Below are 16,504 nucleotides of genomic sequence, written 5' to 3'. Positions count from 1 at the left end.
AGCCCGCGCTGGAGCAGTCTGTTCCTGAAGGACTGCACCCTGTGGAAGGGACCCATGCTGGAGCAGTTTGTAAAGAACTGCAGCCCGTGGGAAGGACTTATGTTGGAGAAGTTCGTGGAGGACTGTCTCCTGTGGGCAGGACCCCATGCTGGAACAGGGAAAGAGTGTGAGGAGTCCTCCCTTGAGGAAGGAGTGGCGGAGACAATGTGTGATGAAGTGACTGCAACCCCCATTCCCTGTCCCCCTGTGCCATGGTGGGGGAGGAGGTAGAGAACTAGGGAGTAAAGTTAAGCCTGGGAAGAAGGGAGGGGTGGGGGGAAGGTGTTTTAAGATTTAGTTTTTATTTCTCATTATCCTACTCTGATTTAATTGGTAACAAATTAAATTGATTTTTTTTTTCCCCCAAGTTGAGTCTGTTTTGCCTGTAAACATAATTGGTGAGTGATCCCTCCCTGTCCTTGTCTCGACCCACTAGCCTTTTGTTATGTTTTCTCCTCCCCATCCCACTGGGGCAGAGGGGGAGCAGTGAGCAAGTGGCCGCGTGGTACTTTGTTGCTGGCTTGGCCTAAACCATGACACCATCTCTTCTGCTAACCAAAACAAAATTATCAGACCTTTTGGAGGGAATGGTTTCTCAATTTTATCCTATCTTCTTTTAAAAATAAGAGAAAGAGACTCTGTGTTCAAGATCGATCTCACTTGCTCTTCTAATGATCCAGTTGTATCTGGATTCATTATATATTACTTTCCTTCTAACTTAATTAGCCACGACTAATTTCCTGCTAATTTGATTTTTCATTTGTCAGCCATTCCAAAGCACAGCAACAGTAGTTAGATTTCCGTTTCTTCTCTTCACCAGTTTGTTATGTTCAAGTCTGTAGATGAGGAATATTGGCACCAGTTCCAGGAAGAATAGTTTGCTTCAGAGCATGACAAAATTCTTTCATACATTGAGAGAAACTTAAAGGCCAGTGTTAGAAACAATAGCACAGGCTATTAAATGCAGTCTACTTGGAACTGAGTAGGAAAAAATTGGACAATGATAAGTGCTAAAAGCCAAATCTGTCAGACTGTATAGCATGTCTGCATTTTCCAGAGGGAAGGAGATGAGGGAATAAAAGCAGATTTGCCATTTTGTAGTTTTTTAATCTATTCTAGTTCCTGTCTGGCTTCTAGTGCAACACAAAACAGTGAAGAGGCTGCTGTGAGTGTTTTGTTTGCTTCAGCTCTCTCTGGAAGCCTCCTAGTCCTTCTAAAGTATGGGAGGAGGAAAAATTATGTTGCATAGGCACTGCCTTTCCTTAGGATTCTCTGTACAACTCAATAAATCAGAAGGTAGTTGGTAAAACTAACTTTAAGACTTGGCTACTAATTGGCTGGAAGATATGAAAGAACTATAGCAACACTGGGCATTTGACTCTAGCTTCTCCCTGCCTTCCAGTTTACTTCTTCCAATTCCATATGCATCAAAAATACCTGGTTGATTATGCGTAAAAATTATATGTTTGGATGTTTATAAACTGAGAGAACTCTCGTCTTAAACATTGGTATTTTGTATTAAAAAGCAAGGTATATCAGGTGTTATAGCACAGAGACTGCAATGTAGTACATTTTATGTAATCTGTAGCATGCCCAAGAGCAGTTTGTGAACTTTAATTACATCCTGGCATTATAACATAGTTAGCAGGGCTGTACTGTTTATGGAAGAAATACATTATATAAAACTGGTATAAATGAAAGCCAAGCAAGTGTTGGAAGTTGATATGACATCTGATCAAATATTTTCAAACCACTATTGCTTAGTAGTATTGATAAATAAACTGTAAATCTTCCACACCTATTTTAATAATCTTTATCTGTTTCTTGAAGGATGTCATTCTAGGACCCCCAAAGGACATCAGTAGCACTTTTATTGAGGAGGTCTGTACTGGAGGTTCCATATGTGGACATCTTCCCACACATTTTTTCATATTCCCATTCTCTTCATTTCAGGAGGAGAAAAGTAACCTTCTTTTGGGGAGCCACAGGAAGGTTACCTAAGGGTAGAGAGACAGATGCTCTATACTGTCTGTATTTCCTAGAAGAAAGGTTTGAAGGGGCTGAACAAACAGCCTGGCTTTGGTGACTATGTAAGCTGTCTTTAGACTCAAAACAGTTCCTAGAAAAAGGATTGGAAGAGCTTGCCAGATCTGTGAACTCTTAGGCCAATGAATACAGCATTTCTCTTTTCACAATGACAGTAGGTACAGATGCTGGCAATCTGTTATGTAATCAAATGACATGATAATAAAGAAGATGTAATGAAGCAATTAAGCTGTATAAAATGGAGATGTCTACATGAGATTACCCTAACAGTCCTGCATCTGTGAGGACCCAAGCTAACAGTCTGAATGAGGAGTTTGTTGGCTGCAGAAAACATAGTTTCAAGAAAAAGAAGGAGAAATCCTGCAATGACTTTGCTACGAACTACAACAATACCTGAATCTTGGTTCTGCTAAAGGTAGACTTCCTGTCTTTCACACCTTTCAAAGGATGGTAAAATCAAAGCTAGGATTATCTTTGTGTATACTTGGACATGAAATGATTGTATCTGAGCCACCTGTCAAGGACTCTCCTCTTGGCACAGACCAGTCTTTTCATCCAGATCAGGGTGCTCTACGTTTTGGTTGGCTGCATGGTACTCACTGTGTTGAGAAGAGCTTATTGCTTGTCTGTGATTATCTTCTACAACAAAGCTTCTACAAAAGTAAGAGGTTTTTGGAAATGAGAAGTGTTTGGTTTTTGTATGGGTATGTAAGTGTTTGTATAGTGTGCTTTTTTTTTTTTTTTTTTTTTTTTTTGTATGGGTACCACATTCACTGGTGCCAGGGCAGATAGTGATACTGAAAGTTGTAAGCTATTCAACTGAAATATTCTAGATTCTTCTTTAACACAACTAAAGCTAGCATGAAAAAGAAATACAGACGTGCTGCTTCGTAATACCATCGCTGCTTATTTGCTACACTCACCTTCTTTTATCTAGCAGCATCGGTATTTATCAAGGACCTAATTGCCTATTTCTGCCAGTCAGACTTTCACAGTTTGGTAGCTTGATAAATTCTTCCTGAAGCTTACAGAAAGTCTCCTGCAAATTGTATTATCTAACCTAAAACTAAGGCCATTACTTCAGAGAGGAGGAAAAATGAAGTGAGTATGTTTGATGTAACACTTCTGTGGCTTGTACTACAAGCAGAACTAAAACCCCCTGTGGAGATTTTGTCTGTTTGGCTCAGCTGTAAGATGACCGGCTGATTTTTCTTCCTTATGCCACATTTCATGCAGAGGAGCAAAAAATGCAGACTTCACACATATTCTACAGGTATTATTATTACACTGAGAGGATGGCATGTTTCAAATTGTCCTTACATCTGTTCTTGAGGATTAGAGGGCAGTGTATAGGTGAAGACGAAATGGATGGCTCATTTGTACTGCCAGCTGGCTGCATAAGTTTTGCTTTGGTGTCGAACAAGGCTTGCTGTGCCACAGCCAGATCAGTCTCCGGTGTTTCTGTGAAATCTGTGTGCTGCTTTGTGGAGTGGTCTGCTTGCATTTGCAGTGAGTTTGGCTGGCGGTTCACATGTCATATTCAGAAGAGCAGTTCTGAATTATGTTACACTGATGTAGCTAGAACTTCTATTTCCATTGATGTTGGGTATGTCCTTTCACCTGTGTGCTTTCTTTGGGAAACAGGAGTTGTCTTTGGGTTTGGGGTTTTTTGGTTGGTTTTAAAATTTTTTTCCTAGTGTTGACTGATACTGGAAAAACTGATGCTTTTTTTCCACATTTGGAGGCTTGCTATTTCCACCAAAATATTCTAAGTGATGAATTATTGTCACTAATGATGCTAGTTTCTTCAGCTCTTCCTGTCTGCTCTTCTAGATTATGCATCTCATGATTGTATTTTAGTACTTGAAGTGCTGAGAATGTGTGGAAAAGATCTGGGGCGGGCGGCCTTGAGCTCATCACTGCTACAGTGAAAAGCCTCTAAGAGGGTGTTGTGCATGTCCAAGGGTGACAGCATTGTATTGCAGATGTATAAAATGAGAAAAACACTAGACAAATTTTACTTAATAACAAGATAGGCAAAATTTAGAGGATTCTTGTATAGAAGATAGCTGTGTTAGCTGTTCAGCTTCAGGGTTGAGATGTTGGTTATGCAGTTCTTGTCAGGACACATTCTGCTGCAAAGCACTGTATACAGCAGTAAGTTGAGTTCTGAATTTAGGACTGGTTTAGTAAAGAAAAAAGTATATATGTATTCTAGTGGCTTTCACTTTGCTTTGCTTTTGATGAAACCTGATGTGACAGAGAAACTGCTAGATGCTGGCAAATAATCCCTGGGTTTCAAAACAGCCAGACAATAAACAACTCTATAATATTCAGTGCAGCAGCTTCACTAGAGCCCATCTGTTTCAAAATAACCCTAATTCCGCTTACAAGGCGGAATACTTTGTTGGCTGGAGCTTGTCCTCCTTTCCGTGGCGGCCTGCGTGGCTCCGGTGCCATCTGCTGCGTGCGCGAGCTGTGGCCGGGGCCCGGCTGCAGCTCCCGCCCGGCGCCTGCCGCCTGCCCGCCCAGGTGCGGCACGAGGGTCTAAAGGCGCGTGATTTAATCACCTTCTTGCTTGATAATGGAGTCTGAGGTGCACGATTGAAAGTGTGAATTTAATATTGCAAGCTAATGTATGCCTTCTCTCCTTCTGTTTTGTTTCTTAAAGGAGGAGAGAAGCGGTGGCCCAGTTGCAGCTGTCATCTTGGGCATCCTTTACTAAAACCTGTGGATCTGCATGGGTTATAAGTTCTATTATTCGACTATTAAATTGCTCCTCAAGCATCTCTCTCCGTATTGCTTAAAACAATTTGGCGTGTAGTGCTCTCCAGCTTCTTTGCTTTTTACTACAAGATGATTACATCTTTCAAAATGATGCTTCAAATGTGAAACTCTGGAAAAGATAAGGCTTAAGCCTAGGTAGGATGAACTCATGCCTCTTTGCTGGCTTCTTTTCTGTTTCTAACATTTGTTTTTGTGACTAGAATTAGTTTCTGGTGGATAGGGCACTTCTGGAGATTGACCGTGTTTGTGATTTGGTATAAAGCGTGCTGTGAATGTTCACAGTAGAAACTCCTGCTGTTTGTCCAGCAGTGATAGCTGCCTGTGCTTTTTTAATATCCATAGCGTATGGAAGAATAAACACAAAATTTAAGACTTTTTTTTGTGGTTATGCCTTATTTTTTTCCAATATACTGGGCAATGGGTATAGCAAGAGAAGCCAAAATTTTTTTAATATTCAAGTTTTCATCAATTTTGCTTTTCAACAAAATAAATGTGATTTAATTGAAGAATGAACAAGAATAATAATCTGTTGTTCTCCTGATTGTCCAATAAAAGTACTCAGTATGGTAGTACTTAATTTGAAATAATCTTTTACTTGCAAATGACCTGTTAGAAGTAACTTGAACTATTCAGCATCAGTTCAGTGATGAAATGGAAGTTCAGAGTTTACTTCACCTCAAATATGAATATGTAGGGCACATTGAAACATTTATTAAGTTTCCTTCTGCTATCATAAAGTCTCTAAGGAAGTTTTGGGCATTAACAGCTGTTGTAATTCAATAGTGCCCAGAATTGCATGGGAACAGAACTGAAATATATGTGTATTGCAGAGTTAAGTCTTTCATCTTATATCCACTAAGAAGGTCCTAACTCCTTGCATTTATTGTTGGTTGAATTTGTTATGGGCTGTCTCTGTATAGAATTTGGAATATGTTTTCTTGTTCTAAACCAGAAATATCATTCAATAAGATCTTTATAGGCAATGAGTATCTGCTGTGTCAGAATTTCTGAATTGAGATAGTTGTTTGTTTGCAATTTGTTAATTATAAAAATTAAAGCAGTTAATAGAACTTAAGATATAAACCAAAAGTTTTTCTTAGGAATCAGAAGAACCAATATCGGGTGCAAAATTTTCAGTGCAAAGTCTCCAATAGCCAATAAGGTGTGGCTAATAGTCTCATATGAAATACATTTTTCTTTCTGCATTATCAGATCGGGCAGCTGCATTTTTAAAATGACTGTGTTGAACATGCCTGTAATTTGATTCCAAAACTTGGAACTTTGACTGGAACCAAGAGAGTATAACAAACTCTCTGGTTTCTTGAAGGATTCCCCTGGTTAATTATATCTTTTGACTTGAGAAGGCTTCTGCTCAATTGTTATTATTTTTCTGTATCCAAGAAAAAGGGTGCAAATTTGAGTAACAATCTGCAAATCTGTGGTGTTTTTTTTTTAACTAGTAAGAATCGTCTTATGTGTCAGCATAAATAGTTTTACAGGCTTCTTTCCAAAATTGTTGTCATGGTTACTATACAAGCACTTCCTCATGTAAATCTTGACGTAGATCAGGTGCTGAAGGAAAACCAGGAAGGGAGAATGGGCAAACGCGCTGGGTGTCAGCACTGGCAGTCCAAGTTGATGAGCTGTGTGCGACTCTGCTCTGCTGAGTGCAAAACATTCTCACTTTTCTCAGCTGAGATGCTTGCTCATTCATAGTGGGGAAAAGAATATGTTAAAAAGGGAGAAGAATCAGTGCTGTCACCTTCATTTCAGACTGTGTGTCTGCGATTAATCAAATTTCTGATTTTGACATGCTGGGTAACCTCTGAACCAATGCTTAATGCATTATACATTATGCCTATGGGGGACTATAGGTTGCAGAGTGATGTGCTGTAATGCCTAACTACAGTAAGTATTTTAGGCATGATAAGCATAGTTATTTAACATGTTGCTGAAAATGTTTAAGTTTATTAAACCTTTATCTGTATTACACTAATACAGGTTTAGTTAAACCAGTTGCAATTACAGTGATTTTCTTGTTTTGGTCCAAAGTCCTATAACTGTAAACTTCAGTAACACCCCCCCACTCCCCTCACCCCTCCTTGAGTGACGGGAAAGGTGTGGAGGGTCTCAGTCTTTCATATTCACAGAACACAGTTCTAGTTCACGATAAAATTAATTTACAAATACGCAATGTAAGGCCTAGTATTTTATTCTAACTTTTTTGTACTATATCCCTTGGTTTTGTCTATCATCTGGTGTTACTGCAGTTTTTTTAAAATACTTTAAATATAGTCTTAAAATCAATTAGTCTTGAAGTTTTTTGCTGATGTGTTGAAAAGATTATGTTCATTTCTTGCATGGAAGTCCAGGTGTTGTTTCAGTAGTAGCAGTGGCCTAATTGCTATTTCTGAACACTGTGGCTTATAAATATTTTGGTTAGATAAAGGTTTTATTTCATTAATATTTCTGTTGTAATTAAAAAAAAAATGTGTCAGAGAACTATTTTGAGTAAAAGGATAATTTAAAAGTACACATACATGCATAAATACTTGTATTTAAACCTTCACATCCAGACAACTTCACTCCTCACCATATTGTTTGATGTAAAATAATATATTTTCTTGAACATAAAGCTTTTCAAAATGCATTGTCAGTCTTTTATTTTTGGGTCAACATATAAAGGAGCATTTTGCATCTTTTTTTTAACATCTCTTGATTTCTAGTGATTATTAAAGCACATTTATATTTGTGTTGAGCATATTTTATGGGGACTCTGGCAGTACTCATCTCAACTGTGTAAGTGGTGTCTGATTTCTTAAATAAAAACTAACCAAGGATGCTATATAGAAAAATAAATGTTTTAATGAGAAACCTTGATATTTGACAATATCACTACAGAAAAGAATTTTTAAAAAATGCAAATGTTTTCTCAATTATGATTATTTAAAAAAAAAATAAAAAATCAAACTTCAGCATTAGAATGTAGTTTTGACCATGTATGGTGCAGCCATTTGTACAATCAGGGTCTTGACTATATTATTCTTCATATATCAAAATTTATATCTTTCAGCTGTTTTTAATAATTATATTTAAAGTATACCCATTAAAAGTCAAAATATAAAGAAAATACTAGGCATTTTAATTGGTGTTATATTATTATATAAACAACACGTGAAAAGCCCTTTATTTGCTGATTTTCTTTTCCATTTATTCACCGGAGATATTACATACCATTAAAAAAAAATTAAAAATCACAGTGATTTTTCTCATGAATTTTCTTGCCATGACAACATAAACATCGTTGAGAATGTTATAATGAATTCAGTGTTATTTAACAATTTCTTTACTTACTCACAGATGATGAATAAGATAAATATATTGATATATTCATTTGTATTCCAGTATGTGTCTCCAATTCATAAATACTGACTTTAAAAGATTTATTGAGCTTTCTGAGGCCTTTTAAGTTTTTTGTCTAGACATATTTCTGCACTATTATGAAAGGATCTGATGTCTACTGACGACCTTGATTTATGCCTTCCAATTTGAAGCTATTGGGGTTTTTAATTTCTAAATGAATATTCATTGGATTACAAAATACTGTGAGCCAGTGCTTTTTCTCAGCTTGTGGTCAATAGGACACAGTAAAACAACTATGTGTCTTTTCTTTTCAAACAAACCTTCTTGTATTAGAAACAAAGTAAGATGAGGGAAAATAAATGTAGTAAATGAACATTTAGTTCAGCTTCATATTTTTTTGTTAATGAAAACTGTTCTGCCCATGCTGCAGATTATATTAACTAGGGTTTTTTTAGACAAGGATATTGCTCTTGGATTTAAGAATAAAATTGAGAAGCATTGCAGTTAATGTTACCTGTGCCAAGCTCTTTGACTTCCAATACATGTTAGCTTTCTATAATATTTTGAACAATATTTGTCAAATAATGACGTAGCGTTTTCAGAGGCAGTGTAACAGATTAAATATTTGTTAAATTTGTCTCTAGCAAGTTGAGACACAGGGACAAGCTGAAGATAAAATACTAAAATATACATTAAATTAATTTCCTGCATGTTAATATGAATTTGAAAAATCCTTTTAAATAGTGCATCTTATTTTATAAACATTTATGTTAACATTGCTGCCTATCGGAGTTTGAGCAGCTATAGTTATCTCTGGAAGTATTTTCAAAGAGTTTGACTTTTTGGCAAGCACAGAAGGAAAATTATGAACATGTTCTAATATTTTCACAAAACCGTGCATTTATTGGTGAGTACTCTACAAACTGAAATTGTAATTGCATAAGAAACTAACAGAGGGTCTTCGTAAGCTGGACTGCCTGACTTCATGTCATGTAAACAGGCCTAATGTGTTTGTTACAAACAATTTCTGATACAGGATACAGCTGTACTTGAAATTCATCTTGAAAATGACCATGATAGTACAATACTTACTTTTGGTTTTCCATATTCACTTTTGCTAATTTAAATGAGATCCTGAGGTGAAAGCTTAAAAAAATACTGCATGTTACAGAGGCTGTTGTGTTATCTTTAAAGCTAATTTGCTTATCCTTAACACTGTACCTACGCTTAGAAGGCAGTCTCTCATTTTTGTTTCCCAGAGACCTTCAGTTGAGGTGGTGTGTAACCACAACCTCTTAATTGTTTCTTTGCGTGGTGACTTAATGTGAATTCTGAAGAGCTGCTGGAATAGCCTGTTCTTGTCTTCTCTTGGGGTGCCAGGGAAGATAATCCTCGGTCTTGGTGTACTATTTCTGCTCAGATTAATTTGCTTACAGTTCTCTGTAGTGGAGCTGCCACGTGTAGCTTATTTCTGAAATTGCTTGGTGCCAACTAAGGGTGGGAGTTGTATGTGCATCTGGTATGGGTCAGCACGTGTTGGACTGCAATACTAAAAGCAAAAACAAAAGCTTATTTTGCCAGACGTTACTACTGAGGATGTTTAAGTAGTTTAACAATCTGGAGTTTACTGTGTAAAGTAGGGATTGTGAAAAATGTGAACTCCCAGGTTAATACTTGTTAGATGTTTGGGTGTTCTTTTGGTTGTGGTTTGCGGTTTGGTTTTTTTGTTTGTTTGTTTGGGGTTTTTTTGGTAGGTTTTGGTTTTTCTTTAATTTATTTCAGTGTCTTTAAGAGCAGTTGCTGGAAGTTGTGATTGCCCTGAAACCATCGGAATTGGAAACATTCGAGTCCATGTTTCCTTTGTGTTGTGATGCTTTGGATTACAGGATATATGTACATTTTTCTTGTATTACAGAACAAAATAACAGTTGTTTTTCATTGTATCTTGCAGATTTTGGTGGAGCAGTGTATAATAATGAGCAGTGACCCTATGGTTTTTGGTTTCCACCTGAGCAGCATTCAGAAGAGGAAATAAGAAGGCAAAGGCTTTGTAGGTTTGAGAGACAATGAAATTGACGGGTGTTGATGTAAATTGTAAAGTGTTATTCAGAGTTATGAAAATATTTGCAGATTTATTTGTAATATGCAGATTCGCTGTAATATTTTTCCAGTTTTTTAGTACTAGTTGCAAAACTACAGAGGATTTCTGTGAGTTGAGGCCCAAAATTGGAACATGCATAAGAAGTGTGAGACAGGAATCAAAATGTGATCTTTGGCAGTCTCCATCCTAATGCACCTTAAATATGGAAGGCGACTGATGTTTTTACCAAACTGTCTTTTTTCTTAAGTTCTTGAAGCTACACAAAAGAATTCCTTGGCTTTTTGACTGCTGGTATTCCTAGACAACAGGGTTTTTTTTCATCTGTGATGGATGAAGAAACATTACTTTTTTTATACAGTTGTAAAACTATGCAATTTTTCCTTACAAACTTGTCTGTGTTCATGATGACCAATTGTTTTGGGGATTGGCATGTGAAATGTCGCTTGAAAAGACTGCTTTCATGACAACAGCTATATCATATGAGACCATGCTTAAGCTTTTCAGCAGTCTTGCAAACTGTGTGAAAAAACAGTTGCAGCTATTCTTACCCTAAGGAGTTACTTAATACACCTTAGTGTTGCAGTCTTCCTTAAAACATGCTATTTTATCTAGAGCTTGTATGTGATAAAAATTAGTTGTAACTACTTACTATTTCCTAAAGCCTTTCTTAATATTTATGTTTGAAATAAAAAGGTTCCTTTTAGAGTTGAAATAACATGTTAGGAGTTTTATGGAGAGGGAGGTGGATATGCCGTATAAAGAATATATTTATTTAGTAACTTATACTTTTTCAAAGCATCTATTTTCCCCTTTAAAGAAGGCTTGGAAATTGTATCATGTGTATGCTATATATATATAGCTATGACTTAGTCGCCATCACAGAAACATGGTGGGATGACTTCCATGAGTGGCGTGCTGCAGTGGATGGCTATAAGCTCTTCAGAAGGGACAGGCAAGGAAGGAGAGGTGGTGGGGTGGCTCTCTATGTTAGGGAGTGTTTTGATTGTACAGAGCTCCACGATTGTGATGATAAAGTTGAGTGTTTATGGATAAGGATGAGAGGGAAGGCCAACAAGGCAGATATCATGCTGGGAGTCTGTTATAGACCACCCAACCAGGTTGAAGAGACAGATGAAACATTCTACAAGCGGCTGGCAGTAGTCTCAGAATCGTGTGCCCTTGTTCTCGTGGGGGACTTCAACTTTCTGGACGTCTGCTGGAAGTACAACGTGGCAGAGAGCAAGCAGTCTAGGAGGTTTCTGGAGTGTGTGGAAGATAACTTCCCAACACAGCTGGTAGGTGAGCCTACCAGGGGAGGAGCCTTGCTAGATCTACTGTTTACAAACAGAGAAGGACTGGTGGGAGATGTGGTGGTTGGAGGCCGTCTTGGGCTTAGAGACCATGAAATGATAGAATTCTCAATTTTTGGTGAGGTAAGGCAGGTGGTCAGCAAAACCACCACTATGGTCTTCTGGAGGGCAAACTTTGGCCTGTTCAGGACACTGGTTGACAGAGTCCCCTGGGATACAGTCCTGAAGGGCAAAGGGGTCCAGGAAGGATGGACATTCTTCAAGAAGGAAATCTTAAAGGCTCAGGACCAGGCTATTCCCATGTGCCGCAAGACGAACTGCTGAGGAAGATGACCGGCCTGGCTGAACAGGGAGCTTTTGCTGGGACTCAGGGGAAAAAAGGGGGAGTTTATCATCTCTGGAAGAAAGGGCAGGCAACTCGGGAAGAGTACAGGGATCTTGTTGGGTCATGCAGAGAGGAAATTAGAAAGGCAAAAGCTCAGCTAGATGTCAGTCTGGCCACTATTGTAAGAGACAACAGAATATGTTTTTACAAATATGTTAACAATAAAAAGAGAGCCAAGGAGAATATCTATCCTTTATTGGATACAGAGGGGAACATTGCCACCAGAGATGACAAAAAGGCTGAGGTACTTAATGCCTTCTTTGCCTCAGTCTTTAATAGTGAGACCAGTTATCCTCAGGGTACTCTGCCCGCTGAGCTGGAAGACAGGGACGGAGAGCAGAATATACCCCCCTTAATCCAGGAGGAAATAGTTAGTGACCTGCTATGCTGTCTGGATGCTCACAAATCTATGGGACCCGATGGGATCCATGCAAGAGTACTGAGGGAGCTGGCGGAGGTCCTTGCGAAGCCACTCTCCATCATCTATCAGTGATCCTAGTCAACGGGGGAGGTCCCAGAGGACTGGAGGCTTGCCAGTGTGACGCCCATTTACAAGAAGGGTTGGAGGGAGGATCCGGGGAACTACAGGCCTGTCAGCTTGACCTCGGTACCGGGGAAGATTATGGAACGGTTCATCTTGAGTGCGCTCACATGGCATGTGCAGGACAACCAGGCGATCAGGCGCAGCCAGCATGGGTTCATGAAAGGCAGGTCCTGCTTGACCAACCTGATCTCCTTCTATGACCAGGTGACCCGCCTAGTGGATGAGGGAAAGGCTGTGGATGTTGTCTACCTGGACTTCAGCAAGGCCTTTGACGCTGTCTCTCATGGCATACTCCTTGAGAAGTTGGCAGCTCGTGACTTAGACAAGCGTACTCTTTGCTGGGTAAAAAACTGGCTGGATGGACGAGCCCAGAGGGTTGTGGTGAATGGAGTTAAATCCAGTTGGCGGCGGGTCACAAGTGGTGTTCCCCAGGGCTCGGTGTTGGGCCTCGTTCTGCTTAATATCTTTATCAGTGATCGGGATGAGGGGATCGAGTGCACCCTCAGCAAGTTCGCAGATGACACCAAGTTGGGAGGGAGGGTTGACCTGCTTGAGGGTGGGAAGGCTCTACAGAGGGATCTGGGCAGGCTGGATCGATGGGCCGAGGCCAACTGCATGAGGTTCAACAAGGCCAAGTGCCGGGTCCTGCACTTGGGTCACAACAACCCCACGCAGCACTACAGGCTTGGGGAAGAGTTGCCTGGCAGCTTTCCAGCCGAGAAAGACCGGGGGGTGCTGGTTGACAGCCGGCTGAATATGAGCCAGCAGTGTGCCCAGGTGGCCAAGAAGGCCAACGGCATCCTGGCCTGTATCAGAACTAGTGTGGCCAGCAGGAGCAGGGAAGCGATCGTCCCCCTGTACTCGGCCCTGGTGAGGCTGCGCCTCGAGTGCTGTGTTCAGTTTTGGGCCCCTCACTACAGGAAAGACATGGAGGTGCTGGAGCATGTCCAGAGAAGGGCAACAAAGCTGGTGAGGGGCCTGGAGCACAAGTCTTATGAGGAGCGGCTGAGGGAGCTGGGGCTGTTTAGCCTGGAGAAGAGGAGGCTGAGGGGAGACCTTATCGCTCTCTACAACTACCTGAAAGGAGGTTGTAGTGAGGTGGGTGCTTGTCTCTTCTATCAAGTAACTAGTGATAGAATGAGAGGAAATGGCCTCAAGGTGCACCAGGGGAGGTTTAGATTGGATATTAGGAAAAATTTCTTTACTGAAGGGGTTGTTAGACATTGGAACAGGCTGCCCAGGGAAGTGGTGGTGTCACCATCCCTGGAGGTATTCAAAAAGCGTGTAGACAAGGCACTTCAGGACATGGTTTAGTGGGCATGGTTGATGGTTGGACTCGATGATCTTAAAGGTCTTTTCCAACCTAAAAGATTCTATGATTCTATATGCTGTTCATGCAGCTTTAGAGATTCTACTGTTTCTCTATATGTATCTCATTTGACATCCAGTAGCAGCAGTAAGAGTTTGCAGACTGTACTGGGTTTGTGTGTCAAGGTTTTGGTAGTGGGGGAGGGGGTTACAGGGGTGGCTTCTGTGAGAAGCTGCTGGAAGCTTCCCCTGTATTTGACAGAGCCAATGCCAGCCGGCTCTAAGATGCACCTGCCGCCGGCCAACGCCAAGCCAATCAGTGATAGTGGTAGCGCCTCTGTGATAGCAGATTTAAGACGGAAAAAAAGTTGCTGGGACAGATAGAAACAGCAGCCGGAGAGAGGAGTGAGAACATGTAAGAGAAACAACCCTGCAGACCCCCAGGTCAGTGAAGAAGGAGGGGGAGGAGGTGCTCCAGGCGCCGGAGCAGAGATTCCCCTGCAGCCCGTGGGGAAGACCATGGTGAGGCAGGCTGTCCCCCTGCAGCCCAGGGATGTCCACGGTGGAGCAGATATCCACCTGCAGCCCGGGGAGGACCCCACGCCGGAGCAGGGGGATGCCCGAAGGAGGCTGTGACCCCGTGGGAAGCCCGCGCTGGAGCAGGCTCCTGGCAGGACCTGCGGCCCCATGGAGAGAGGAGGCCACGCTGGAGCAGGTTTTCTGGCAGGACTTGTGTCCCCGCGGGGGACCCACACCGGACCAGTGTGCTCCTGAAGCATTGCACCCCGTGGAAAGGACCCATGCTGGGGCAGTTCGTGAAGAACTGCAGCCCGTGGGAAGGACCCATGTTGGACAAGTTCGTGGAGGACTGTCTCCCGTGGAAGGGACCCCACACTGGAGCAGGGGAAGAGTGTGATGAGTCCTGTCCCTGAGGAGGAAGGAGCGGCAGAGACAACGTGTGATGAACTGATCGTAACCCCTATTCGCTGTCCCCCTGCACCGCCTCGGCGGGGGTAGGTAGAGAATCTGGCAGTGAAGCTGTGCCAGGAAGAAGGGATAGGTGGGGGGAAGGTGTGTTAAGATTTGGTTTTATTTCTCATTCTTATCCTACTGTGGTTTGATTGGTAATAAATTAAATTAATTTTCCCCAAGTTGAGTCTGTTTTGCCCGTGACAGCAATTGGTTGAGTGATCTCTCCCTGTCCTTATCTTGACCCACGAGGCCTTTGTTATATTTTCTCTCCCCTGTCCGGCTGAGGAGGGGGGGAGTGATAGAGTGGCTTTGGTGGGCACCTGGCCTCCAGCCAGGGTCAACCCCCCACACAGACTTGTGGAGATCTTGCCTAAATATAGGCTACCTTGAATTCTTTGTTTTCCAGAAAGAATTTCTCTACCCAACACTAGAGTAGTTGATAGGAGACCAGTGAGCTCAGTTGTCACTTAGGACAGACGCTACACTCACTGCTTGTCACACAGAGCCTGTCTGGCTTGTGGCATATCTGCCTATTCAGTAATGTTAACTAATGAACCTGAAGGTTTTTTGTTCTAGTATCACTCCAAAATTACTCATTGCACAGGCTTTTTTTCCTCATAATAGCAGAAATTCTTCCGAAATTGGGGACACTCATCTGTAACTGTTTTCAGTCCTGAAGAGGTGTGATTGCACAAGAATAATTGGCCTTTGGCACAGAACTGTTGTGCTGTGGTTTAACCCCAGCCAGCAACTAAGCACCATGCAGCTGCTTGCTCACTCCCCCCCTGCTCCCCCAGTGGGATGGGGGAGAGAATCAGGGCGGGGGGGGGAAGTAAAACTCGTGGGTTGAGATAAAGACAGTTTAATGGGACAGAAAAGGAAGGGAAAATAATAACAGAACATCCATAACAAGTGATGCACAAAACAATTGCTCACCACCCGCTGACCGATGCCCAGCCAATCCCCGAGCCGCGGTGCCCCCTGACCAACTCCTCCCAGTTTATATACTGGGCGTGTCGTAATATGGTATGGAATACCCCTTTGGCTGGTTTGGGTCAGCTGTCCTGGCTGTGTCCCTTCCCAGTTTCTTTGTGCCCCTCCAGCCTCCGCTGGCAGGGCAGTATGAGAAGCTGAAAAGTCCTTGACGTAGTATAAACACTGCTTAGCAAGAACTGAAAACATCAGTGTGTTATCAACATTCTTCTCATCCTAAATCCAAAACACAGCACCGTACCAGCTACTAAGAAGAAAATTAACTTTATTCCAGCTGAAACCAGGACATGTTGGAATCACTTCAGCACTAATTTAGTAGAGCATTAGGATGAGCAATTCACTGGTTTCTTTTGAGGTACATGTGATCACTAGTCTGTGCTTTATGAAGTCTACTTGCCTATGGAGTTATAGTTTGAATGTAAAAACATAGTCCTTTATTTTCCATACAGAAAAAAATCCCGAAGCTAATTTTTTTACTATGTTCTTTATTTAAAGATTATACCTTCTGGTTGTAACTAAGCTTTTGTTTGATGAAAAATGCACAAGCTGTTCTTTCTCTCCTGTGCCATTCTCACTTTCACCATCCTTCTTATATTATTGTTGATTTTTATGCCAAGAAGCAGCACAATATTGTTACGCCAGATACGTGGCTCAAG

The 16,504-nt window shown here is 41.3% G+C and overlaps 1 protein-coding gene across 7 annotated transcripts in view; it reads left to right on the top strand.

Moving 5' to 3' along the window:
• RHBDD1 (rhomboid domain containing 1) overlaps positions 1 to 16,504 on the top strand; it is a 118,341-nt gene that overhangs the window by 43,682 nt on the left and 58,155 nt on the right. For 5 of the 7 annotated variants that reach the window (XM_030029279.2, XM_041127020.1, XM_041127018.1 and 2 more), the window contains one exon: positions 10,187 to 10,671. The exons of 1 other annotated variant lie outside the window; for it this stretch is intronic. Coding sequence is in view for 3 of the 6 variants with exons in the window: in XM_041127020.1 (XP_040982954.1) it covers positions 10,187 to 10,221 (35 nt within the window). In the remaining 3 variants the exon portion in view is untranslated. Of the gene's footprint in view, positions 1 to 4,756; positions 5,202 to 10,186; positions 10,672 to 16,504 lie in introns of those variants that run through there. One more of the 7 variants, XM_041127017.1, reaches the window with a different exon arrangement.

Source organism: Aquila chrysaetos, chromosome 10, assembly GCF_900496995.4.
Source record: "Aquila chrysaetos chrysaetos chromosome 10, bAquChr1.4, whole genome shotgun sequence".
In the NCBI taxonomy this organism is placed as follows: Eukaryota; Metazoa; Chordata; class Aves; order Accipitriformes; family Accipitridae; genus Aquila; species Aquila chrysaetos.
This window is presented reverse-complemented; position numbering and strand designations above follow the sequence as displayed.